A 27,936-nucleotide genomic window follows, 5' to 3' on the forward strand; every position below is an offset into this window, starting at 1 on the left:
GGGAACGGGAACAATGAGCTCTGTTGCCACACACAATCACATCCCAAACGTGGCATAAGGTAGGAACCCTCACCAGAGATAATAATCTCAGAAACAGGTATAGTACGATAAGACAAAATTTCACGAGTCTCAAAGGATTCCAACCCAGGTCTCCCTGCATTGTTACATGCAACGAAAGCAACAGTAATCCAACCATTACCAAGACTGGAAGAAGTGGTACTTTTCATTAAAGAGAAATTTAATTTGGCGCCACAAAATAGGGTAGGCCCATTTAAAAGTAGAAATTGAGCAGTTTTACCAACTCCTCTAAGAACATTCTTCCCCTTACCTGTAGATGCAGCAGCACCAAGTGTGCCGTCCACATTTACAAGTGATTTGTATACGAGTAGGTAAAACTGCTCAATTTCTACTTTTAAATGGGCCTGGCAAGTTGGGGAGCCAGCACTCAGTTAGAACTTGCTCCTGTGTCCCTCGAACCACTCCATCACATTCCTGTCCTTGTGACATGGTGCATTATCTTGTTGAAAAAAGTCAGTTCCGTCAGGAAACGTGATCATCAGGAACAGGTATATGTGGTCTGCAACCATTGTACAATACTCCTTGGCCATTATGGTGCCTTGCACAAGCTCTATGGACCCATGGATGCCCTCATGAATGTTCCCCAGAGCATAATGGGCCCACCACCAGCTTGTGTCCATGCTGCAGTACAGTTATCAAGAAGTTGCTGCCCTGGAAGATGACAGATTCGCGCCCACCCATCAGCATGATAAGAAGGTATTGGGATTCATCAGACCATATAACTCTCTGCCACTGCACCAGTGTCTGGTGCTGATGGTCACTTGCCCATTTCAGTTGTAGTTGCTGATGTTGTCATATTAACATAGGCTCATGTGTGGGTCGTCAGATGCGAAGGCACATTGTTAGGAGTGTTTGGTGCAGTGTGTGTTCACACACACTTGTACTCTGCGCAGCATTACAGTCTGATGTTAGTTCCATCACAGTCTGCCGCATGTCCTGTTTTACCAGTCAGTCCAGCCTACGCCATTCAGTATCTGTAATGAGAGGTGGCCACCCAGCCCCTCGACTTCTGGACACGGTTTCATCTTGGTTTCGCCACATGCTGAAGACGCTCACCACAGCAACCCTCGAACATCCAGCAAAACGTGCAGTTTCTGAAATGCTCTTGCTTAGCCTTTGGGCCATCACAATCTGCCTGCGGTCAAACTCAGATAAATTGTGAGGCTTCCTCATTTACACACAGACAGCATGCTCACTGATACTACATGCACCGTGCGTTTGTCTGACTAGTGGCCATTCCTAGCCAGATGACACTGCTATCTCCTGGATGAATTTATATCGATAGTAGGTCGATGGTCATAATGTTCTGGCTAAACAATGTACATACTGTGTATTGTAAAAAATATTAAATACAGTTAAATTTCTTCACTTTGGAGTGCCTCTCCAAATAAAGATTAAGTTCTGGTAAGAAACTGACTTGCTATTTCAATTGATAATGTAGCTGTTTTGCACATGTGGAGCTACATTGCGCAGGTAAAACAAAAATTGTAAATATTCACCTGCTTATGATATGCTAAAATTATTCCTATGTAACATATACAATTATATTTGTGTGTTGTGATTTTTGGCCATGAAAGTTGCCCAAGGATGTGAAAGGATTGAAAATACATACTGGTTGTTGTAAAAAGTATTCCAATGCTTAAAGATTCTGAGATGAAGCATCTCTCCAGATTAAGCATTGTTCTGGCCATGGATGGACATGTTTCTTCATATGCAGCAGTATCTTTTCTGTGAAACAAGTAAATATGAAGCTTACATAGCATCAGTCAATAAAAAATTATACAGATTCACCTCTTAACTGTGTTGTCAAATGATTCAACTTAAAGAAAGATTTTGTATTTGAGAACATTGATTTCTGGTCTTGAAGTTTGCCTCGGAACAATTAATTTTATTTAAGAGCTTGAATCGTATTCAGATGTATGAAAACTGTGTTCCATCAAGCTGTTCCTTTCCATTGTGAATTGTTTGTGAGTGAATAATTCCGCTGACATGCGCCATGAGCACAGACAATCTGTGCAGAATGGATGTAAGAATTGTACAGCATTTAGCTTGCAAGCTAGCTTAAAACATTCATTGCAGCAACAGGAGGCCAATGCAGGTAATTCAGCAGGCAGGAAGCCGGCTCAGGCCATAATGACACAGCACTTGGCACAGCCTGTGGTAAGCACGTCTGTAGCAGCAAAAGGATTAATTTTGTGTATTCATGCAGTTTAATCTCTTTTAACCTGCAGTTTATAATGAATAAAGAATGATCAGATTCCACATTTACCCCTGAAAATTTGTTGCAGTGTAGACTCTAGTTTCAAAATCTCTACCTTATCAGTGTGTAATCTACCTGAAACATCTGTGTTGTCTACAGGTCTCCTCCATGTATACAACCTTCCTCCTTGATTATTAAACCAGCTGCACTTAGCTATGATTAAATAGTGCTCTGTGGAAAATTCTACCAGTCAGTGTCCCCTTTTGTTACTTTTCCCCAGTCCATGTTTTCCTACTATATTTTTACCTTTTTCTACTATCAAAGTCCAGTCCCCTGTCACAATTAAATTTTCACATCCCTTGATTATTTTAGCCATCTTACACACTTTCAACCTCTTCATCATTTGTGGATGTAGTCTTATACAAATATGTTGGATGTTGGCAGTGTCTCTGCCTTTGCCGCAACAGTGTGTGCTCAATGTTGTTCATAGTAGCTCACCTGCATGCTACTTTTCTTATTCATTATTAGATCTACCCCTGCATTACCCATATTTGATTGTGTGATGCTAAACCTTCACTCGTCTGACCAGAAGTCCTGTTCTTCCAGCTGTGGCACTTCAGTAATTTCCACTATATCTAACTTCAGCCTATCCATTTTTCTCTGTAAACTGTCTAACTTTCCTGTCCAATTAAGGTACCCCATGCTCATTTTAGCACACAAACCGCCTCTCCATGGCATGGTCCAATGTCCTGGGGAGATCTTGCTTAAACTGCTCAGAAAAACATTATACATCGCTAGCATATCTGCAAACATGTGTGGACTTGATTCTAGGAGAACAGAGAAAAGTAATAGACCTCAGGGGAAAAAAAACTTTGAAATAAAAATGCAAAAATAACCAAATTGAAGGCAATATATTTCAAAGTGCACATCTTAGCACATCTATGAATTCAAAATTTATTTGCTGTTGGCTAACGATCAGTTTTGCATTGCTCCACCTCATGTATCATAAGATTATTGGGTCTTCCTTGTAATGCTGTCCGTAAGGTGGTCAACAGTTTGCTGCCTGAGCTTGTCTCACTGTTTGAAGGTGGTCCTCTCAAAGTCATCTGATGTTTGAGGAAGGTTCTTGTGATGACACTCTGTGAGATTCAGCAGGTGTCAAGAATGCTCTTTTGGTTCATGAATAGCAGAGACTGCAGACCTTTCCCTGTGGTTGATTCCTGCCTCCTGAAGGAAGGTGTTCATGAAGTGGGCACGGTGTCTTTGTGCAATATCATCTTGAAAGATGAACTAATTGTCAATAAGTTGACTGTGGGGTTAGCCAGTAGTTTGGGAGATACTGTTTTGATGCTGCACTGCCCAGAGCCTTGGAATTATTGTTGCTAACAATGAGAAATATTTGACATCCGTACATGATATCAGACCTAAAGATGGCTGACTTACCTCCTTGCAGAACATTTTGTGGGACTGTGTGCCTGAGATGTGCATTGGTCCCTGGGCAGATTCATGCACTTCTGCAATGATCACCAATTGTTTGACAATTCTGCACTCATCGATGAAGAAAACCCTACCTGTTGATTGAGTTTCCATTCCAGGTGTTCCCTTGGCTCTCTTTTTTGTGCGCCACGGTGCTGAGGGTTCTGTATTTTTATTTGTAATAGATATCTAGAGGCAAAATTGATTGTCTGGAGACAGTTGCATACTGTCTGGTTCAATACAGCCCTCCCAGTTTCCTCAAGAAATTTAGCACACAGTTTTGTTGCATTCTCCTCAGAATACTTATAAGCCAAAATTTGTAGGTAACAGTCATCAGCTGATGTTATTGACAGTGGGTGACTACTACGAGCAGGTCTTCAATGTTTTGTATCCTACAATAGCGGCTGAATGTTTGAATGATGTTTCTGTGGTGTACACCAATTTAATGGGCAACTTCCTGTCCTGGCAATACTTCCTGCTGCAAAGTGACAGTGACAGTTTGAAATGTGTCTTAATGTTAGGTCAACAGACTGAACAGTTTATGCATGCCACAGGATCCCATTCACAATAGGAGAGAGACAGCAGTCTTAAGTAAAAAGATAAATGTATACAAGCCTTGAGGATGGTGGAAAAACTTACTTTTTTTTTTTTTTTTTTTTTAAGCAAATTATTCATTGTTACATGATGCGGAAATACATACATAGTACATTGCCATTCTTTCATCAGAATCTTGGAACTTGGGGAAACAAAACAGTCATATGTGACAAAAGCAGTGTCACAGAGAACGTTTTCAAAGTGGTGAAGGATATTGGTGCAATTCATCAAAATTTTTGCATGATGTGGCTAGAGCACAGTCACAGTGAAAGAACCAATTGTCAAATTTCAGTCTCAAATGTATGGTTTTAAGTGACTTTTGGGCTTATTGCAGGAAATTACTCTATACACCACTTTCAAGTGGCTATTTTATCATACGCTTCAACATTCTCCTTAAAGGATTTGTGAATTTTGGTTTGTTAACCTCATAACATTCATAATCTATATCATTTGATTGAGGTACAGGAGACATGAAAAAATTGTGGATTCTGGACTTTCCATTGTTTTATATATAATAAAAAAACTAAGTTACCCCCTGGTCAAATTACCATTTCATCCTCTCTGAATTCTCCCACTGAATAGTAGCATTTCTCCCACAGAATCGGCTGTTGGCTTATTTTTAGAATATCTGGCTTAATATGAAATATGTTTTTGCCACTTAATTTATTATATATTGTCATCCTCATATACTGTGGAGTCCATGCATATAATTTCAATTTCCGTGTGGGTAGCATAAAATTCATTTTATTCCTCATGTTGTATGTGTGGATTAAAATGATTCTCCTCAAATAATTTTTGTCTGCTGTGAAGGAAGATTATTTCATAAATGTATATGGCGAGAACAATAAGAATTTGTATTTCCCAAAGTAATGGGTGAGAAGACTCCTCTTTTTGTGCAGTACACATTTATGTGATAATTTTCTTCTGCAGTTTCAGTATTCGAGACACACCATGTGAACTTCCCCAGAAGATTCTGCCATACCTAATGACAGATTCAAAATAACTATGGTATGGTACTTGTCATGTACTCGTGGCAGTATAATTTTCTAGTATATGCATCGCAAATCCAACACTGCTTAATTTATTTGACAGAAAGTCAATATGTGTAATCCAGCTTAAGTTTTTGTCCATATTTAGTACAAGGCATTTGACTGTGTCAGCTTCTTCCATAAACTGTAAGTTCCACACATTTTGAAAGTTTGGTTTTGAAGTATATCATACAGGTTTGTACAGTGTTCAGTTTTCTCCCATTTAACTGAAACTAGTTTTCTAGCGTGCTCATGATAGAGCTTGGAATTTGTTCCGCATCATCATCTTCAGTTAGAATTGAAGTATCATCTGCAAACAGAACTGATAGCAAATTTATATTTACAGGAATAGGAATATGACCGGCTCTAAAGTGCAGCCTTGTGATACTGTACTCCATTTAGAATAATAATTCCCTGCATTTGAATTGATATTACCCTTCATTTTCTATTCTGCAGATGTGATGTAAGCCATTTCAGAGCATTGCTCGTAAATCCATATTTATTGAATTTGTCTAATTTATAAATAAGCTAGGCATGATTTAGGGAGTCAAAAGATTTTGTAAGATCTTAGAAGATACCTGAAACTTTACTCCTCTGATCCATTTCTTTGCATATTCGCTGTATCCAGTGTGTCTTTTTTCCCATGTTGGAATCCAGATTTGTTACATTTAATAGTATTATTTTTTGCAATAAAGTTTTGGATCTGGTTTGCAGTTACTTGCTCGAACACTTTTCACAGGATTGGAAGAATAGAAACAGGCTGATAGTTACACGTCTTCTCGTGACCCGTTCACATCAGGAAAGCATCTCTGTCCAAAAGATTGGTAGATTTTTTGAGCTTATGGAGTTGTCTTATATGATACACCACTTTAATCACTTCACTGGGTATCACATTCCACTCAGCAAAGATTTTATTTCTTAATGTTAATCTTTTATTGAGATTTTTCTTTTTTATCTGTGACATACTCAGCTTCTTTGTGGAGTCCAAAAGGATGTACTTCAATGTGATACTGCTGTACATCAACATCTGACATTGTCACAGTATGAAGAAAGTTTCATTTACCTCAAGGAGTATGATGTCCACAATAAGGAAAACTTCCTCGCTTAAAAGTGGTCTTTAGAATGGTGGGAATTGCAAATGAATGGATATGGCTATGTGATAGGCACTGGTTATTTTATGTACTGTGACACCATTGCGTTTGGAGATAGTTCTAGAAAATTTGCCTCAAGGGGTTGCATCCTTGAAGCTGAAGTTACCTCTCTTAATCTATCAGAATCATCTAGGTACGGAAAGTGTTGCGTATGGTATATTTCAAGCATTGGTGATAGTTCCTTGAAGCATTGATCTACTAACAGCATTTGAGAAAAATTGTGTCAGATAACGCAACTATGTTTTGATGTTAATTGACAAATAGTTACGTGTAATCTGAAACGAACAACTTGAGCACTCGCCTACAGTGAGTCAATGAACAAATGTAAAAACTAAACGAAGCAGTCAATGAAGTGTCATACAGTCTCACATTTAGAAAAGTTTATAACACTGTGTGACATAAGTTCTGTGCTATACTAAATGCTTACTTACCGTTTTCCATATATACAAGTATGACATCAAACAATGATATAAGAAGTAGCAATACACATTTTACATCATGTTCTGGTCATTTTGTAGTGTATTTTTATGCAGTTCTGGAATACATTACTAACAAAAAAATGTTTTAACTAGTGTAATATGTGGCAGTGACACAACTGAAGTTTGAGGACGATGGTTCAATCCCGCGTCTGGCCATCCTGATTTAGGTTTTGCGTGATTTCCATAAATCGCTCCAGGCAAATACTGGGATGGTTCCTTTGAAAGGGCACGGCCGACTTCCTTCCCCGTCCTTCCCTAATCCAGTGAGACCAATGACCTCGCTGTTTGATCTCTCCCCCCCCCCCCTCCCCCCCCCTCCCCCCCCCCCCCTAACTGAAGTTTTCCATATGTTCTCCAGTTCTTAATTTTCTTAGAACATCTTTTGGTTCTGACACTCATTATTGTAATTATGTAAGAAACAATTCTTTATTTAATAAAATTTATTTTAATCTGACGTACATTTGTTGAACCCACCCTCCCCCTTTTTATTTTCAGGAGAAGGAATATGAATTGTTGTCAGCATTGGAGGTACTGTTTTTCAATTGGAAAGCAATTAAATCAGAAGACCAACAGCGTCTGGGAGCAGAACTTTTGAGAGCTGTGTATTGTATGGAGCTACCTATATCTCTTATAAGTCCAGCACTTGATGTGCTTGCTACAATTGCAAGAGACCATGCCAAGTCACCTGAAGAGGCTGACACCACTTGGGCTGCACAATTCATTGAGGTTTGCCACTTTCAGAAATGATATTTTTTTTAATATTTGTCTTTTTGGTGATGCTTGTGTGAACAGTACATGTAATTTTTAAGTTTCCTTTTTTTCTTTTATATGCTCTTGCATTTCAGATTAAGACTTGTGTGTAATTTTCTAATATTTGGATTGAATACTCTCACAGACATTATCCTTCTCTTTCTCTCGTGATATACACCTGTAACTTTCCTTTTGTATCACAATAGGTATCACTTCAAGGCTTCCTTTCCTTTCTCCTGTTTTCTCTACAACTCCTGAGGTAGCACTTGTTAGTTTCAAACCTATGGCTTCTGTGGCATAGTTCTCTGTTTGTATGGTTTGTTTTTTGGAATTATAAGATAATGTAATGGCAGTTGTCATACCAGTTGTATACTGTTGCATTATAAATATCCACATGGGAAAAAAAAAGATTCCTGTTTGTTGACTGAACATGATGTAACCTATATACATTTCACGTTCTCAGTGTTAAGAATTTTAAACCAAAACAGGAAATTTTATTGGTTTTTCAAGAGACAGTATAATAAATTGGGTGTCAATTTCTGATGCTTGTACTTTGCATCATCTCTTCCCACTATGACTCTCTGCATGTCAGCTGTATCAGGCAGTATGCATGGTTGGTGGGTGTTGTAAGACCATAGTATTCATTTGCAAGAGCTGTTATTTGTCTAACACTGTTAGCTCATACAACATTATTCTGCTTCTTACAGTATTTCAAAAAAATTCTACATGTGAAATAGTATTGCTCTTCTTGTTCATGTGATTTTACTTGTGCTTCCTTTATCACATTGAATGACTAGTAGAATGGCAAAATGGCTGTCACAACACATGCACTAATATGAAAATCAAAGCTAAATTTTTAGTGTATGCCCCCCCCCCCCCCCCCCCCCTTCCAGGTGCTCATTCCAGTTTGCAGTCCTTTCTTAAGCACCTTTTGTGTGGGCAGATTGAATTAAGTGCCCACAACCAGTTCATTTTGAGGGTGGGGGGCTGGTGTGCTGCTGTCATTTTAGCCCCTGCTAGGGAACATGCTATTGGTGCCGGAACTGAAAACTCCCTGTAGATGCCAAGGAGAATATTTTTGTCAAATCTTTGACAAAGGGACTCCAGACAGTAGCAACAATGCTGAGTAGCAGTTCTTATGATGGGGTGGCTCCCATAGCCACCAGTCAGAGTGGATGGCACTCTTGCAGTTTAGTCACAGTGAGGAGGATCAAGCTTTCAAATGCAGCCCCCAGCAATCTTCCAGAGAGAATGTATATCATTTTGAAGTAGAAAGGTCAGGCCCTCAGGGCTTCCCCTACCTTGGCCTTGCTGGGGGGGACAGAGGAAGAGGAGGATTGCGAAGAAGATTCAAAAGAAATGATGAGATGGCTTTCCCACAGTACCTAGTCTGTACTCAAGCTGCTGGTGAGACCGGTTTGACCACTGTTTTATTTTTGAAATAGCACATTGAGGAGACTAGTGCTTTTATTTTGGCTTTCGAATGGGGTGTATTATCTGAAAATTTAAAGTAACAGTAACTGCTGCGTTATGAAGCTGTAAGTTCCATCCTGCGTGCAATTTTATGTCATTGCCCTTTGTAAATGATCCCCATCTGTGTAGACTGCGGATGGCTAATGCACAATACAACTCTGTATCACCAGTCACCTATGTGTATCGGGTGTAAAGAGCAACATTTTCCTCAATCTTTGAATTGCTCCATTTTGAAGAGGGGAAAGAAAGGTACAGGAATACAAAACCTTTGGGAGTATGTCAAATTTAGGAGAAAAGGAATGACTACAACCTGTTCAAATGACGACAATTTTCACAAACATTGTGGCTAAGCCTGCATTTATGGCAAGGATGAAGACACCCACATTCCCCTCAATGTCAGGCTTTGTTGTCCATCTGAATACACCTGTTTGCGAGTGGGCCCAGAGGTCCCCTCCACCCCCAATCCTACTGTGTTCCCATTACACCAAAGAGGACCACAGTTCCCCAGTCCCAGCTGAAAAAAATCATACTCAATCTCCTGCCTCCATCCCCTTCTGTAATGGAAGGTTACCTTTCTCTGTGCTGACATTGTAGATTAATAGTGCCTCATCAGTGACTGATGGAGGCATAAGGTATGGGTCACTGAATAGTTCACTCATTTTCCATTTGAGACACATAACTCACCAACCCCACAATTAGAAATAAAAATCCATATGGGGAGAATAAATATAAAAGAAGAAGGAAGATGTGGAAAAAAAGGGGTTCTAGGTGGCTCTGGCACATTTTTCTCACACCACTGGTGTTGAAATTATACATGTTGACATCGTTCCTACTAAGCAGATGGTGCAAGCAGGGGATGAAGTGTGACTCCTCATCTTGCTGTTTTCCCACTATCCCTGGGATCACCTAGTCATCATCCAGTCAAACTGTAGTGGTTATTTTCGCCACCTACCAGACTCAGACACCTACTATTATTTTACCTAGTGATATTTGTTACCCTTCAGAACACCCAATTCCTTGATGAGAATATTGATGCTGTACTACAGGGTAGAACTATGGAAGTACTAAAAGTAGCAGAAATAATGATCATGCTTTCCGTAGGAACACATTGGAAACCTGTCCTATGTGGACACAGGAAGTAGCCAGGACCATCAAAGACTACAGATGGTTGCTCCAACAACATAAAAATTACAGGGCATTGGAAAACTGCATTCCCTTTAAAAGGCTCTATGCTTGGGTATGATATCCCATAAAACAGCAGTAGGAGGAATGCTGGGGAAGATATCTCAGCGACAAAGGCACTCATCCTTTATTTCACAGTTATAGATCAGGTTGCATTATATCTAAGGCCACTAGTTAGCTACCAGTATTACTGGCATCCTTTTAGGTGGCAACCAGTAATCTGCCAAGCCCCATTTCTTTGAAGAATTGATCTCCCATGTATAAAACAGCTTCAAACATATGAGATTACAGACAATGAAATGTGCTAAATGTTTTACACTAAACATGTAAAATCTTTATGGTAGAAGACATTATAATTGTTTATGCATCGCAGTGATTATGACCTCATGTCCCCTAAATTATATGTTGCACAATGTTATAATTATGCGAGTACATTCAGTGGTATAGGTGGACACTGCCTGCAAAGCTAGATGTTAAAATAGAGTAAAAATGTAATAAATTGAAACATGCTGAAGTTGTCATCCATGAACAGTGAAAATGAAAGACAAACTTTTTCTTTTCATTATTTTGTGAAGGGTGTCAGCCAGAAACAGTTTTGAAACTGTTTGAAATTATGTGTAAAGTTTGCTGGAAGTTGCTAAGTCCTCTCATAGTTGAATACTGGATGAATATGGTCTGGATAATTTTTGTGCTGCACTGCCTCAAGAGCTGTAAACTCAGTTTGTAACTTAAATACTCATATTATTGTTTTAAACATTTAACATTAGACTATACCTCTTAATGAGTAAATTCTCAATTTGACTATTTAACAAATATTAGAGGGGAAAAATGGGCAAATGATCTGTGAAATTATTTGCCTGAAAGTAAGAAATAAAACAGATTGGAGATATGTTTGACATGTACTTGAATGATGCTCAAAATCATGTACTGCAGTTCAAACACTGAAGCAAAAATGTAGTTGACTTTGCCTTGCAGAATCAAGTACCGTATTAAAATATTTAAAATCACGAACAAAGCACCATAGCAGCTGGAACACTCATACACTAGTTACATAGAAAGAGCACTAGATGGACTCTGCAGTCCAATTGGAACTGCTCTCTGATTTATGGTTGCAATTTATTATATTTTTTATTTTATTTATTTAATTATTTATTTATTTATTTATTTTTATTGGGAAAAAATGAGTGAGTAAGAACAGTGATGTCAAGAAGCATTTTTAAGAGAGACGTTACTTCTTGTGCCACATGCATTCTCTTTCCTGATATTTGAAGGATTTTCTATTGAACAATTTTTGAAATTGGCAAAATGTTGGGACTTCTGTACACCTTCAGGCATAGATCACACAAATATGTCAAGGCCACATAACAGCAGACTGCACCATGTACATAATCCACCACACAAATATCCTATAGTACTTTTTAAAATTTTCTCATTCTAAGTAAAATACCGAACTTTAAATTCTCAATTGGCACCTCATTTGCTGTACATGATTTTGAGCATCATTTAATGGCAACTCAAATGATTCTCTAATTATTTTATTTCTTATTTTGAGAAAAATAATTTTGCAAAATATCTAACTCTTTTCCATTTTTTAAAATTTTATTTTCCAGTTTTGTTTAGAAAACAGGAATATATTTAAATGTTGATTGGTATTCTATTATTATTAGGAGTATATAGATCAAAAGAAAGCAAATGAGGTTTTGATTGGAGATTGAAAGTTCAGTGTTTAACTTAGAAATTTTAAGAGTACAATAGGATGCTTATCTACTGGATTTTTCTTAATTACCCTGATTACTTTCAAACAATTAAATCTTTTCTACACACATCAAAAAAATATTTGCATCACCTCAGTTCCGGAACCTGTACAGAAAATTGGGATAGAGAGCAACATAAACATCATTTCTGCCCTTTTATTGCTCATGAAAACCACACATCGCATGTTGTACCACCATACAGAGGTGGTGGTCCAGATTGCTGTACACATCGGCACCTCTAATACCCAGTAGCACATCCTCTTGCATTAATGCCGCCCGTATTCGTCGTGGCATACTATACACAAGTTCATGAAGGCACTGTTGGTTCAGATTGTCCCACTCTTCAATGGCAATTCGGAATAGATCGGGTCACGTCATCCATAAACAGCCCTTTTCAATCTATCCCAGGCGTGTTCTTTAGGGTTTATGTCTGGAGAACATGCTGGTCACTCTAGTGGAGCAATGTCATTATCCTGAAGGAAGTCATTCACAAGATATGCACAATGGGGGCACAAATTGTCGTCCATGAAGACGAATCCCTCACCAATATGCTGCCGATATGGTTGCACTGTTGGTCAGAGGATGGCATTCACGTATCGTACAGCTGTTAAGGTGCCTTCCATGACCACCAGTGGTGTACATCAGCCCCACATAATGCCACCCCAAAACCGCAGGGAACCTCCACCTTGCTGCATTCGCTGGACAGTGTGTCTAAGGTGTTCAGCCTGACCGGGTTGCCTCCAAACACGTCTCCAACAGTTGTCTGGTTGAAGGCATATGCGACACTCATTGGTAAGGAGAATGTGATGCTGATTCTGAGCGTTCCATTCGGCGTGTTGTTGGGCCCATCTGTACCGCGCTGCATGGTGTCATGGTTGCAAAGATGGACCTCGCCATGAACGTCAGGAGTGAAGTTGTGCATCATGTAGCCTATTTCACACAGTTTGAGTCATAACAAGATTTCCTGTGGCTGCACGAAAAACATTATTCAACATGGTGGTGTTGCTGTCAAGGTTCCTCTGAGCCATAATCTGTAGGTAGTGGTTATCCACTGCAGCAGTAGCACTGCAGTAGGTGGGCTGAGTGAGGCACGTCATTGACAGTTCCTGTCTCTCTGTTTCTCCTCCATGTCCGGACAACATCGCTTTGGTTCACTCCAAGACACCTGGACACTTCCCTTGTTGAGAGCCCTTCCTGGCACAAAGTAACAATGGGGACGCGATCGAACTGCGGTATTGACCGTCTAGGCATGGTTGAACTACAGACAACACGAGCCATTTACCTCCTTCCTGGTGGAATGACTGGAACTCATCGGCTGCCGGATCCCCTCTGTCTAATAGGCACTGCTCATACAAGGTTGTTTACATCATTGGGTGGGTTTAGTGGCATCTCTGAACAGTGAAAGGGGCTGTGTCTGTGACACAATATCCACAGTCAACGTCTATCTTCAGGAGTTATGGGAACCGGGGTGATGCAAATTTTTTTTCATGTGTGTATGATAAATTTCCACTCTGCAACAGAGTGTGCATTGTTTTGAAACTTCCTGGCTCATTAAATTGCGTGTTCAGCCAGGATCAGTTTCGGCGGCTCTCCAGTCCAGACAGCAACAGCTATAGAAGACCCAGAAGTAAGAGTGTAAGGTCCAGAAGAAAATTTAAGTGTTTATCCAAAGGATAGGCTAATGGTATATTGAGGTGGTGTATTTCTCACAGTACGCAATAAACTCAAATCCCCCAAGATAGAAATTTAAGCTGCATGAGATTTTTTTAGGACAAGACTCAGCATCAGGGGTGGGCATTATTTTAGTAATTGGGTCCCACCAGACTCATCTCCTGATGTAATCAAAAACCTTAGAGAAAACTTCACTGTGTTCCTACATAAACACCCAAATCATACTGAAATCATCAGTGGAGACCTTAATCATCCAACAATCAACTGGGAAAGTTACAGTTTTGTTGGCAGTGGATGTAACGAGACATCCTGTGAAACATTACTAAATGCCTTCTCTGAAAACCATCTAGAACGAGTGGTTTAGAACCTCACTCATGACGGAAATATAATGGAAACTAATGCAAGTGATCTGTTTGTGGATGTTCACATCAAAACTGATATCAGTGAGCATGATGCGGTTATGGCAGCAGTGATTACCAAAGTGCAAAGGGCAATTAAAGTATGTAGAAAGATATATATGTTTAGTGAAACAGATAAAAAACAATAGTGATGTATCTCAATAGGGAACTTAAAGCTTTCAGTTCTGTACAGAAGCATGTAGAGGAACTACAGCTCAATGTTAAAAGAATTATTGACCACACGCTGGACAGATGTGTACCCAGTAAAACAGTCCATAATGGGAGGGACCCTCCATGAGGTATAGTCACTGTAAAAAACTTCTAAAGAAACAGTGATCACTGCACGAAAGGTGTGAGACGAACCATAGGGCTATAGATAGGGAGATGATGAACGAAATACATTTTGCTGTCAAGAGAGCAATGTGTGAAGTCTTCATTGACTACCTTATTAGAATATTGTTGAATGGTCTTTCAAAAAATGCGAAGATATTATGATATTATGTAAAGGCTGTTAGTGCCACCAAAGTTAGTGTTCAGTCATTCATGAATGAGACAGAATGAAATTGAGTGTAGCAAAATAGAAGCTGAAATGCTTTTCCATTATCAAATGTTACCTTACAAAGGAAAATCCAGGAGAATTGCTCCAGTAAATCCTCGTCCCATTGAAAATCTGAGCGAAGTAAGCATTAATTTCAGTGGTGTTGAGAAACAGCTGAAATTGTTAAAATTGAGCAAAGCTCCAGGGCCTGATGGAATCCTTGTCAGATCATATACTGAATTTGCGGCAGAGTTAGCCCATCCCTCTAACTATAATCTGTCATAGATCCATTGAACAAAAAACAGTGCCTAGTAGTTTGACGAAATCACAGATCACTCCTGTTGATCCTCAAAACTGCCGTCCAATATCCTTGACATCAATTTGTTATAGAATCTTAGAACGTACTCTGAGGTCAAACATAATGAAGTATCTTGAACGGAATGACCTACATGCCACCTAGCATGGATTCCAAAAACATCGGTCATGTGAAACCCAGGTCACACTTTTCTCACGTGACTTACTGAAAGCATATGATCAAGGCAGTCAGGTAGGTGCAGTATTTCTTGATTTCTAAAAAGTATTTAACTCAGTACCACACCTATGGTTATTGTCAAAAGTATTATCATATGGTGTGTCAAGGGAAATTTGTGGCTCAATTGAGGACGTTTTGATAGGGAGGACTCAGCATGTTATCTTGGATGGAGGATCATCATTAGATGTCAAACTAACTTTGGGTGTGCCCCAGGGAAATGTTTGTAGTTGTTCATGTTGTATTTTAATGACCTTGCATACAATATTAATGGTAATCTCAGACTTTTTCAGATGATGCAGTTTGAAGTACTGTCTGAAAGAAGGCGCATAAATATTCAGTTAGACCTTGATAAGATTTCAGAGTGGTGCAAAGATTGGCAACTTGCTTTAAATGTTTATAAATGTAAAATTATGCACTTCACAAGATGAAAAAAAGTAGTATCCCATGTCTATAATATCAAAGAGTCGCAGTTGGAATCTGCCAACTCAAACAAATACCAAAGTGCAACACTCTGTAGTGATACAGAATAGAATGATCACAAAGGCTCAGTCATGAGTAAAGCAGGTAGTAGTCATCGGTTTATTGGTAGAATATTGGGAAAAGGCAATCGGTCTATTAGGGTGATTGCTTACAAAACCCTCATGCAACTCATTCTGGAATATTGCTCAAGTGTGCTGGACACATACCATATAGGACTAACAGGAGATATTGGATGGATACAGAAAAGGGCAGCACGGATGGTCACAGGTTTCGTTGCCCTGTGGGAGAGTGTCGGAGAGATGATGAAGAAACTGAACTGGTAGACTGACGGAGATAGACATAAACTGTCCTGAAAAAGCCTACTTACAAAGTCTCAAGAAGTGACTTTAAATGATGATTCTAGAAATATGCTACAACCCCATACTTATCGCTCACATTGTGATTGTGAGAACAAGATTAGATTAATTACAGCACGCACAGCAGCATTTAAACAGTCGTTTTTCCCATGGTCAATGGGAAGAAACCCTAATAACTGTTCCAATCTGACAAACCCTCTGCCAAACAGTTCACAGTGGTTTTCAGAGTGTAGATGTAGGTTTGAACCTGTGACCTTTGCCTTTCTTCAGCAAGGTGCTCCACAGATTGTGCAATCCAAGCATGACTTATGATCTGCCCTCACCCCCTCACGGCTTTACTTCCGCCAGTACCTCATCTCCTGTCTTCCAAACTTTGTAGGAGGTATCTTGCACACCTTTCAGGACCAGCACTCACGGAAGAAACGATGTTGTGGAGACATAACGTAGCCACAACATGGAGGATTGTTTCCAGAATGAATTTTCACTGTACGGCTGAGTGTTCACTGATTTGAAACTTCCTGGTAGATTAAAACTGCGTTCTGGACCAGGACTTGAAACTGGGGCTTTGGTTTTTCACGGATAAATGCTCTACTGACTGAGCTATCCAAACACGACTCCCTATCCACCCTTGTAGCTTTACCCCTGCCAGTACCTCATCTCCTACCTTCCAAACGAATGTCCTTTCTTCCAGGTATGCGGGGGAACTTCTGTGATTTTGAAAGGTAGGAGATGACGTACTGGCAGAAGTAAAGCTGTGAGTGGCGTCATGAGTCATGCTTGCTGGAGAGCTCAGTCGGTAGAGCACTTGCTCAGAAAGGCAGAGTGGCCCCAGGTTTGAGTCCTGGTCTGACACACAGTTTCAGTTTACCAGGCAGTTTCAATTAAATATTGTTTTACAAAACTAGACCTCACACTGGTCAATTTGATACCCTGTTTGTCCATTTCCTGCTCTTCATTTGGCTGAGAAAATTTGAACAAAAATTTTCTCTCAAATAATTAATGAAATTTTTATTATTTACACTTATTACTTTCAAGCACTTAAACCCTTTTTTGCGAAACTAATGCTGTTCACTTAGATGCACCATTTGTCCATTTCCATCTCTTCATTTAGCTATGAAAATTTGGACAAAAATCCATTGTGTAAATTGTGCAGTCTTTGGTTTTGCCCTGCTCAGATGTTTGCCTAAGCATGTGTAATACTGGAAATCAATGTTTTTTGCCCCTGGAAGCTGTTAGATAGGTAACGTTCAGGGACGGGTGACCATTTAAGCTGCTTAGTAATATAGATGTTCATATTAACCCCTACAGCTCTGTCTGACAACTGTCCCTCTACCTTCTGTCTGCACAGAAGGCAAGTGAAGAATAATGGTCTTTTCTTCACTACACAATCTCATGGATCGTATAATTCTTCTTTCAATAAATGGGATCTCTGCAGCACTTAGGCTCTTAGAAACAACATGGGACTGTGACCTAACAGAATCAACATTCAGATGCTACACAGTCTTCCGTAGATTACCAACATAACATTCTTGCAGTTTTTAATCATATCTGGTGTGAAGGTGAGCTTACAAGCTACTGGAGGAAAAGTCCAATTGTCCACCTCTTGAAACCAGGTAAAGATATGTTTTAGTTAGTCAGCTGTAAGTCCACCGGTGAATCAATGTCTGTGTAGAAGTCTGCTATAAGGACAACTTATGCCTATCATCAACACCTCCTTGGAACCTTCTTTGACTTAGAAAAGGCATGTGATAGCTCATGACATTACCACATCCCTGCCACACTGAGTGATTTTTTAGAGATCCCCTCCTGATTGTATCTGAAATTTTCTCTCTCTGGTTGTTTCTCATTATGGCCAGTGCATCTAGCACTACCATCCACACACAGGAGAGTGGGCTCCCACAGGGGTGGTTGCTGAGTATGACCATTTTCTGATACCAATCAGTGGACTCAAAGAGGTCGTGGGCCTATGGCCTCATTGTTCTCATATATCTCAACAATTTTTGTATGTACTATAGTTCTTCAACCACAAATTTTGACGAATGACAGTGTGCCATAAGGAAAGCCTGATTCTAGACCATCACTCATGACTTTCAAGTTTTCACTGCAAGGACATGTGTTACTTGCTTCTGCCAATGCAGAACTGTTCATACACATCAGAAATTTTTCTTCGTAATGAACTGTTCAGTGTGTAAAGTCATCTCTGTTTTTGGGACTTTTATTTTATACTCAGTTGATGTGGCTACCACATATCCACCAACTTGAATAATAAGAGCCAGTGGAAGAAACTCATCATCCTCCATGCCTCCTGGGGTGCAAACCATTCTGCCTTCTTTTCAGAGCCTTGTCCTATCTCAGGTGCATTCAGGGTGCCTGGCTTATAGACTATCGGACCCACCTGTATTACAGCTGTTAGACTTTGTACAGCAGCTGGATCATTCTTGTGACTGGTACCTTTGGATTAGCCCTGTGAACAATCTCCTAGCAGAGGTTGGACATTGACTGTATAAATCAGATGCCACATTAATACTCAAATAGGTAACACATCTCTTCAGCTATCCTGAGCATCCACATCAACATATCCTTCTCTCCAGGAGGGTGGGGTGTTTCACCCCCCCCCCCCCCCCCCCCTCCCGTCCCCATTCTTCTGCTTTTACCTTTTGACCCTCTTGTCAAGTCATGTTCACAAACTTCTGCTTAGTTCGTACCTCACCCAAAGGTCTCCTTCGGACTAAAGGAAAATGCAAACCACTCTGCATTTCGGGCAGGTTCCTCCAAGTTCTTGGGAAACTACTCTGTTCTAACATAATTTATACTGATGGCTGGAAGGTTGACAATTGCAGCAGTTAAATGCCTTCTTCATCCATTCCAGCTGTCACGAACAGCAGTTTAGAATCAGTGGTTGTGATCCAAGCCCTCCATTATCCTTGCACTTGAACTCTTGAGAATTCATTAAGCAGCTGTGACCCTCTGAACAGACCACAGTCCGCACCCCAATGCTATCCTCAGAATGTGCTGGTCTTGATTGTACATGTTCTTCATCCTGATCCATGGTACTGGGAGCTTGATTGTATTTCTCTGAACCACAAGTTACATTCGGATTCCAGGAATGAGCCAACTGTTTGGTTAGCAGAGAAGACTGCCAAGATGGAAATCTTGTATGAGGGTGAGTCAAATGAAATCATTAAATATTTTTTTAAATATTATTTACTGTGCAGATGTGGTACAAAGCTGTATCACTATTCAACATAATCTCCCCCACGCTCAATGCAAGTCCTCCAGCACTTACAAAGTGCATCTTTCGGTAGTCCGCACAACCATTCATGCACCGTGTGGTGTACCTCTTCATCAGAACGGAACTTCTTTCCTCCCATTGCATCTTTGAGTGGTCCAAACATATGGAAATCACTTGGTGATGAGGAAAGGTGCCATTCCTTGTGCATTCTCTTTGTTTCTGGTTGGTGGAAGTGAACACAGGTTTCGTCCCCAGTAATGATTCTTGCAAGGAAGCCATCACCTTCTTATTCAAAGTGCCAAAGAAGTTCTTCACAAGCATCAACACATCGTCCTCTCATTTCAGGAGTCTGCTGCCGTGGCACCCATCTTGCAAACACTTTGTGAAACTGGAGCACATCATGCACAATGTGGTGTCCTGATCCATGACTAATCTGTAAACGTGCTGCAGTGTCATTCAGTGTCACTCGGCGGGTTTCCTTCACTATGGATTCAACTACTGCAATGTTCTGTGGAGTCACAACTCGTTGTGCTTGACCTGGACGAGGAGCATCTTCCGCTGAAGTCACATCTTTTGCAAACTTCCTACTCCATTCGTAGACTTGCTGCTGTGACAAACGTGCATCACCGTACTGAACCTTCAGTCTTTGATGAATTTCAATAGGTTTCACGCCTTCACTACGCAAAAACCGAATAACAGAACACTGTTCTTCCCTGGTGCAAGTCACAAGTGGGCAGCCATCTTTATACTGATACTGCGACGGTATGTGTGCATCTGCACTATGCAGCCACATATAGGCCATTCTGCATGCTGTTTGTAGCACGCTTACCAACTTAACAGGATAACGGCCAGCGCAAAATTTCAATTTGTTATTACAAATTTAAGGTTTTCATTTGACTCATCCTCGTAGCTGGGGGTAGTGGGATGCAACTTGCACTCAACATTGTGTACAGCTATTGGAAGCTCAGAGTGGGGAATAGCATGCTACAGCCATTACGAACAAGCTACAAACTATAAAAGGGTCCATGGCTGCTTGGCAGTCTTCGCTTCATTATTCCCATAGGGAATGTACTATCATTTGCTGGCTCTGTGTCAGCTACCTTCGGCTGACTCAAGGTTATGTTTCCAGGCAAGGGGAGGCAACCAGTTGTTGTGATGTCACTCTGGTGATGGCCCATATCCTGTTAGTGTGTTGCAACTTCTTGGAGCAGGAAATTCAAAGACAGAATTTGAATTTTGAGCCATTTAGTAATCTGCTGACAAGCATAACAGGAAACAATAGGGTGACTACAAAAGTAACAAATATCAGAGTGATAATTGAAGAAGATAAAATACAGCCAGGAAGAAAACTATTAAACAGAATCCATTTGATCTCATTCCCGTACCTTCTGTGTCAGCTGCATTTGGCTGGTTCATGGTTATGTTTTCAGGCAAGGGGACCCACCTTGTTGTGATGCCACTCTGTTGGTGGCCCATTTCCTGCTAGTGGATTGCAGCTTCATGGAGAAGGAAATTCAAAGATCAGAATATGAGTTTTGAACCATTTAGCAATCTGCTGAAAAGCATAACAGGAAACTATAGGGTGACTACAAAAGTAACAAGTATCAGGTTGATAATTGAAGAAGACAAAATTCCGCACAGGAAGAAAACTATTAAACCCAGCCCATTTGATCAAATGAATTATAAAATTATCTGTCATCCCTGTAAGATATGAAAACCTCCATAAAAAAAAGAGATGCAGAAAGAGTAAAAAAATTGCGGTCCAATGTGAAGGGTAAAACACGAAGAGACTTAGCCTCACAAACCAAGAACATGACTGACTGTGTAGAAGACAAGGGTGATTATGAGATGGTCAATAAAAAGGACACTAATTAAGATAACAGAGAAGAATGAAGTTTATGGAAGGGGTTAAGAAGAACAAATTGAAAGTGTAACAAAGGCAGGGTGTGATAGCTCACTACAGCTATTAGGGGAAGATTTTGAAAATATGCAGTTGTAACAGAGCCTACAGATGATAACAGAAATTACAAAGAGAATATAAACAGTTGTGAACATGACATTAGAAATGGAAGAAGGTTTTAGTTGAACTCATGGCCTGTTTATGAAATATGTGAAGTCACAAAGAGACTAGGTAAACTGGAGCGTAAGCATGTGTTAATTATGGCAATAAGAAGTGTAGTTGGACACATTCGTCCAAAAGGCTGTACCATAAATTGTCACAGAGGAAGTTGATAATATTCAGTTCCCGTTTCAACAACTTTCATACAAACACAGAGGAACTATAGACTGTACTTGATGTCATTTCTAAGAGGAGGACAAAGACACTTGATGTTGAGCATCTGTACAAGCAATCTGAATTGTGTATGATCATGTATTAGAATGGGTCCGTACCTCTGTGCTCACTACGTTCCCTTGGCATTCACATAAAATAAGCATGCAACTTAATGGCAGTGGAACATAGACAAATGATTAAAATCGGCCAGATAAATGTGGTGGGCAACACCATGGTGATGGTGAATTGGTGAAGGCTTTAGAAGAGATAGACTTACACATACTTTTTGTATAGTTGTCATATTCCAGAAATGAGGGGTTACTCTACGTGCCAGGTATGCCACAGGTTGTTAACATTAGATAATCATCCAGTGGCCTGTCGTGCGGGATAAAAGTACAACAGTGACAAAGCTACATCAGCTGTGCAACGAACACATAGTGACAGTAGAAACAATGACTACCTTAGGAAAATTTTACATACACTACTGGGTCAGCATGCCAGAAACTTTTTTGTAATCAACACAAATGCAAAATCAACATTGTGACAGCAGAGTTATGGATGAAAAACTCTGCCTCCAAGGATTGTGCAAGAACTTGGGCTTCATGTCATGAATAGGCGTCTTACCCAACCTGCTTTCTAAAAGTGCATGTGTGTGGCAACAGATATATAAATCACCTTTGTAAACTTGAAAGTCAGTGGGTACATTAAAAATGGCAGATCTGTGACAGACTTCCATCAGATGATCATAATCTCATCTATCCCACAATTACAGACACAGTGAATCACTTAGACAATAACATACAGTCCTAGTAAACATAAAATCTGCACCAAGCAAATTGGGAACTTTTAAGGACATAATTCAAGATACAGCCACTACAAGGAAGTAGATTTGATGTCGACCTAAAGTCAACGAAATGGTGCAAGTGTCGCAGACAGTGCAAGACAAAGGCAATCCCAACATTTGTTAGAAAGCATACATCAAGAATCAAATAGTAACAGATATTTGCAACAAATAAGGCTGAATCACCCATTGTATTGCCAACATTGAGATGATCCAGTGGTGTGATGACAGACTGTTAGAAATCAGCACAGTACCTACCGTGGACCCTGCTGCCAGATGATACAACAACAGAACACAGAGTGTACCATCAGTATTGTCACACTGAATTACTAGAGCAACATGTATATAATAGAATTGTAATTCCATGTGCCCAGGAGGAAGTGAGATTGGCAGTAATGAAGTTAAAGGGGAAGAAAGCACTTGGGTCAGATAGAATTATGGCGGAAATGTCGCATTGACTAGTAGATCAAGCTGTCTCATATCTAACAGTGTTATTACATGAATGTCTTTTGCTGGTATGGGCACCTGAAATCCGGAAAATCGTGGCTATCCTTATACTGAAGTAAAGGAAGACAAAGATCCAAGGGAAGTGAAGTCTTAGAGGCTGATTTGTTTGGTTAATGGTCTAGTCAAAGTACAGGAAAAGCTTCTGTGCCGTTGCCTGAAGGATCAAAGACGATTGTTGCATGCGATCCCTGGGGTATGGGCAGAAAGGGTAAATCACTCAATTTATATTGTTAACATCACAGATGGCAAGTACATTATCGGCACAGTGATCAATTCATCTGGAGCATTTGATAATTCATGATGGCCTGCCCTGTTCAAAAGACTGAAACAGATTTAGTGCCTCAGGTGTGTCCATAACATCTTGCAAGAAAATTGCACTGACAGGCAGGTGAAGATGGAATGCCCTGGAAAGAAAATTGTGAAAAGGCTGCCCACTGGGCTCTTTTTGGGTCTAGAATTCTGGGATGGTGGCATAATATGATTAGCGAACACATGTCAGTGCATGGCAAGCACTAGAGTCTGTATCACGTATGCAGACTATCTGCTAATTATAGTATCTGCCAACATGAGGCTAAGTTAGAGGAAAGTAGTACGGAAGTTCTTGAACTGGAGCATAGAAAATAAATTGATGATAACACACAAAACAGTTTATTTGTTACTAAAAGGAATGTTATTAAAATTGAGAATCCCAACAATTCTAATTAGTGCCCCACCTGTGAAGAGAAAAGAAGTATAAAAGTACCTTGGCATAAACATCGACTAAAATCAAGACCAGCAGAAACCATTTACCATATTTTAATGCCTAAAATATTGAAAAGAATAACATCAGTTGGCAAAAGAAGATATCAGCTACCTCTAAGTGCTATAATAATGTATCACTATACTATTTTAGTTATTATTGTGGGCTACAGGCTGTGCATATTGGCTCATAGAGCCAGAAAGGTAAAGAAAGGACAAGTTTATCAGCAAATGCAGAGAAACTCATTTCTGCTCTTGTCAGGCATGTGTAGAACAATGCCACCTTAAATGCTTCTGGTGATATTAGGCTTACTACCACAGGACTTAGCCATAAGCAAGAGCAGTGCACTGTATTGGCTTGGATAGGGTGAAGATGTTAAGGTAAAGGATATACTGTAAGCAAAGCCTCATTGGAAAAGAAAATGAAGGCATGCATTGATTGAGATTGGCAAGAAATCTAAGATAGGGCAGAAACAGCGAAGAGAACCTACCAGTTCTTGCTTGACATAAAATAAAGAATGTTATACTTCTTTCTGGCCATGGGAGCTGTACGCTACCTGTCAGGACTTGGTTCACACCCCTGCTACTTACTGAAAATACACCAGCACACCACAGATGCTTGTGAAAATGAAGCAATCGGCACTCTGGTACACTTCATATGGGAGTGCATCATTGGATAGGTTGTTACACACCAGGGTAGGAATGTTTTGGTAATATGCCACCCATTAACATAATAAGAAATGAGGAGTTGTGGGACAAGCTGAACATCCTGGCAGCTAAAATATCAACTTACGAATTGCAAGAATACGTGGCTGACAACTAAGAACAGGCCATACATAATGACAGCAAGACGGACCATGACAGAACGTACAGCTACAACAATCTTCTAGAAGCAGTGAGGAGATGAGCCTCAGGGAGGACTAGAAAGTATTTCCTGAGACCCTGACAGTCACTTTCAAATCTCATCTCCTTGTGTGACATGACAGCACAGCCTCTGTGAACCCTGAGTTGTACCTCAGCATGCCAAGGGCAAGCAGTCCAAACAAAATCTACTACTGTGTAGTGCAGTGCTGTACAGTACACTATAGTGTAGTCTAGAATTATAAATTACAATATTTGTGATGTGGCATTCGACCCGTAGCATATGCCTTTTAAATTCCTAGTGAGCATATATCTGTGCACCAAACCAAAATGGCCAAAGGATAGTATGTAGACTTTTTAAATTATTTGTATTTATTTATTTTTTAAAGTAGGGATTTTATGTAGATGTTTTTTCATTAAACACCATAATGCAGATTTATGAAATTTTGTTTAAATATTGTGTGTTATATGCATATACAGGGTGGTCCATTGATAATGACCGGGCCAAATATCTCATGAAATAAGCATCAAACGAAAAAACTACAAAGAACGAAACTCATCTAGCTTGAAGGGGGAAACCAGATGGCACTATGGTTGGCCCGCTACATGTGCCACTGCTATAACGGATATCAGCTGTGTTTTTTAAACAGGAACCCCAATTTTTTTTTACATATTCGTGTAGTACGTAAAGAAATATGAATGTTCTAGTTGGACCACTTTCTCGCTTTGTGATAGATGGCGCTGTAATAATCACAAACGTATAAGTATGTGGTATCACGTAATATTCCGCCAATGTGGATGGTATTTGCTTCGTGATACATTACCCGTGTTAAAATGGACCGTTTACCAATTGCGGAAAAGGTCGATATCGTGTTGATGTATGGCTATTGTGATCAAAATGCCCAATGGGCGTGTGCTATGTATGCTGCTCGGTATCCTGTACGACATCATTCAAGTGTCCGGACTGTTCGCCGGATAGTTACATTATTCAAGTAAACAGGAAGTGTTCAGCCACATGTGAAACAACCATGAGCTGCAACAAATAATGATGCCCAAGTAGGTGTTTTAGCTGTTGTCGCGGCTAATCCGCACATCTGTAGCAGACAAATTGCGTGAGAATCGAGAATCACAAAAATTTTTCTATGCACCAGGAATTGCATGGCGACGACTTTGAACTTCGTGTACAGTTCTGCCACTGGGAACGAGAGAAATTACGGGACAATGACAGATTTTTTTGCACACGTTCTATTTAGCGATGAAGCGTCATTCACCAACAGCAGTAACGTGAGCCGGAATAGTATGCACTATTGGGCAACGGAAAATCCACGCTGGCTACGACAAGTGGAACATCAGCGACCTTGGCAGGTTAATGTATGGTGCGGCATTATGGGAGGAAGGATAATTGGCCCCCATTTTATTGATGGCATTCTAAATGGTGCAATGTATGCTGATTTCCTATGTAATGTTCTACCGATGTTACTACAAGATGTTTCACTGCATGACAGAATGGTGATGTACTTCCAACATGATGGATGTCCGGCACATAGCTCGCGTGCGGTTGAAGCGGTATTGAATAGCATATTCCATGACAGGTGGATTGGACGTCGAAGCACCATACCAGGGCCCGCACGTTCACCGGATCTGACGTCCCCAGATATCTTCCTGTGGGGAAAGTTGAGGGATATTTGCTATTGCGATCCACCAACAATGCCTGACAACATGTGTCAGCACATTGACAATGCATGTGCGAACATTATGGAAGGCGAACTACTTGCTGTTGAGAGGAATGTCGTTACATGTATTGCCAAATGCATTGAGGTTGCCAGACATTATTTTGAGCATTTATTTCATTAACGTGGTATTTACAGGTAATCACGCTGTAACAGCATGTGTTCTCAGAAATGATAAGTTCACAAAGGTACGTGTATCACATTGGAGCAACCGAAATAAAATGTTCAAACATACCTACATTCTGTATTTTAATTTAAAAAAACCTACCTGTTACCAACTGCTCATCTAAAATTGTGAGCCGAATGTTTATGACTATTACAGCGCCATCTATCACAAAGTGAAAAAAGTGGTCCAACTAAAACATTCATATTTCCTTACGTACTACACGATATGTAATAAAAAATGGGGGTTCCTGTTTAAAAAAACACAGTTGATATCAGTTTGACTTATGGCAGCGCCATCTAGCAGGCCAACCATAGCGCCATCTGGTTTCCCCCTTCAAGCTAGACAAGTTTTGTTCTTTGTAGTTTTTTCGTTTGATGCTTATTTCGTGAGATGTTTGGCCCGGTCACGATCAGTGGACCACCCTATATACCAATTCATTTGTATCATTTGGTCAGATCTGGTTTACATTTTCTTCAAGAGAATGATTTATCCCCATTTGAAGTTTGCAAGTTTGTCCCCATGGTTGAAACATCTCTTTTTAGCATTCTGTGGCACGAACATTCTTCAGTCTTGTGCAGTGACTGGGTGTGTTAATTTGTGATGGTGGCGGTGGTGGTGGTGGGAGAGGGAGAGGGAGAGGGGAGAGGGGGGGGGGGGTTTGCTTGTCAGATGCAGAAAGATAAATGACAGGAAGCCTCCATCTGTTTTCAGCCAGTGCACCTTCCCCACCTCACTTTAATTTATTATGTTTCATAACTGTTTCACCTTTGCTCATTTTCTTACTTCGCTTTACACCTCACTTGAGATCGCCAAAGAGCACACTACCCCGAGGGGTGCTTGGCTGCTTCTGATTGGTGCTCCTACCCCATGTCATTGCATGTTTTACTTTCGTGCAGTTGTTATTCCTTCACTTTACCTTTTACTTGGTTCTAAGGCGCAACTGATACCTTAAAGGATCAAATCGGCTATTCATCCCTTTTTCCTTGTGGAATCCTTTGATAAGTGAGGGACGATGATCTGTAGTCCTTCACCCCACTATCTTATTACAGACAACCTATTCTAAAACTTAATGTTGTAGCATACTATCAATTACTTGGTTTCATTTATGAACTGAAGGAGATGACTTACACCCTCCATAGCTTCCTGTAGCTTACAGACTTCATTGCTGCATCATTTATGTTATGTACTTAAGGAATATTTCACAATGATTTCAAGTGTTACCATTATCTTGGATAATTTTTTCATGCAGTAGGCCACGTATTATCTTCCTGAACATCTATGATACAACTTGTAAATACGATATATTGCACAGCATAGTGGATCCATTTTCTGAGACTGAATCAGGCAGACAATACCCTCAAGCATTTGCATCTGTTGTCACAGCAAAAAAATTGTGGTAATGTAAGAGCCTGCATATGAATATTTTGCTTGACAGTGTTTTAAAAGGGT

General features: G+C 40.1%; 1 protein-coding gene across 1 annotated transcript in view; it reads left to right on the top strand.

The window, feature by feature from the left end:
* Positions 1-27,936, top strand: part of LOC124605550 (condensin-2 complex subunit D3-like) — a 158,284-nt gene that overhangs the window by 68,314 nt on the left and 62,034 nt on the right. Inside the window, exon 5 of the mRNA XM_047137307.1 lies at positions 7,502-7,732. Coding sequence (XP_046993263.1) covers positions 7,502-7,732 — 231 coding nt within the window. The remainder of the gene's footprint in view (positions 1-7,501; positions 7,733-27,936) is intronic.

The sequence above is a fragment of the Schistocerca americana genome, chromosome 3, assembly GCF_021461395.2.
Source record: "Schistocerca americana isolate TAMUIC-IGC-003095 chromosome 3, iqSchAmer2.1, whole genome shotgun sequence".
Classification (NCBI taxonomy): domain Eukaryota; kingdom Metazoa; phylum Arthropoda; class Insecta; order Orthoptera; family Acrididae; genus Schistocerca; species Schistocerca americana.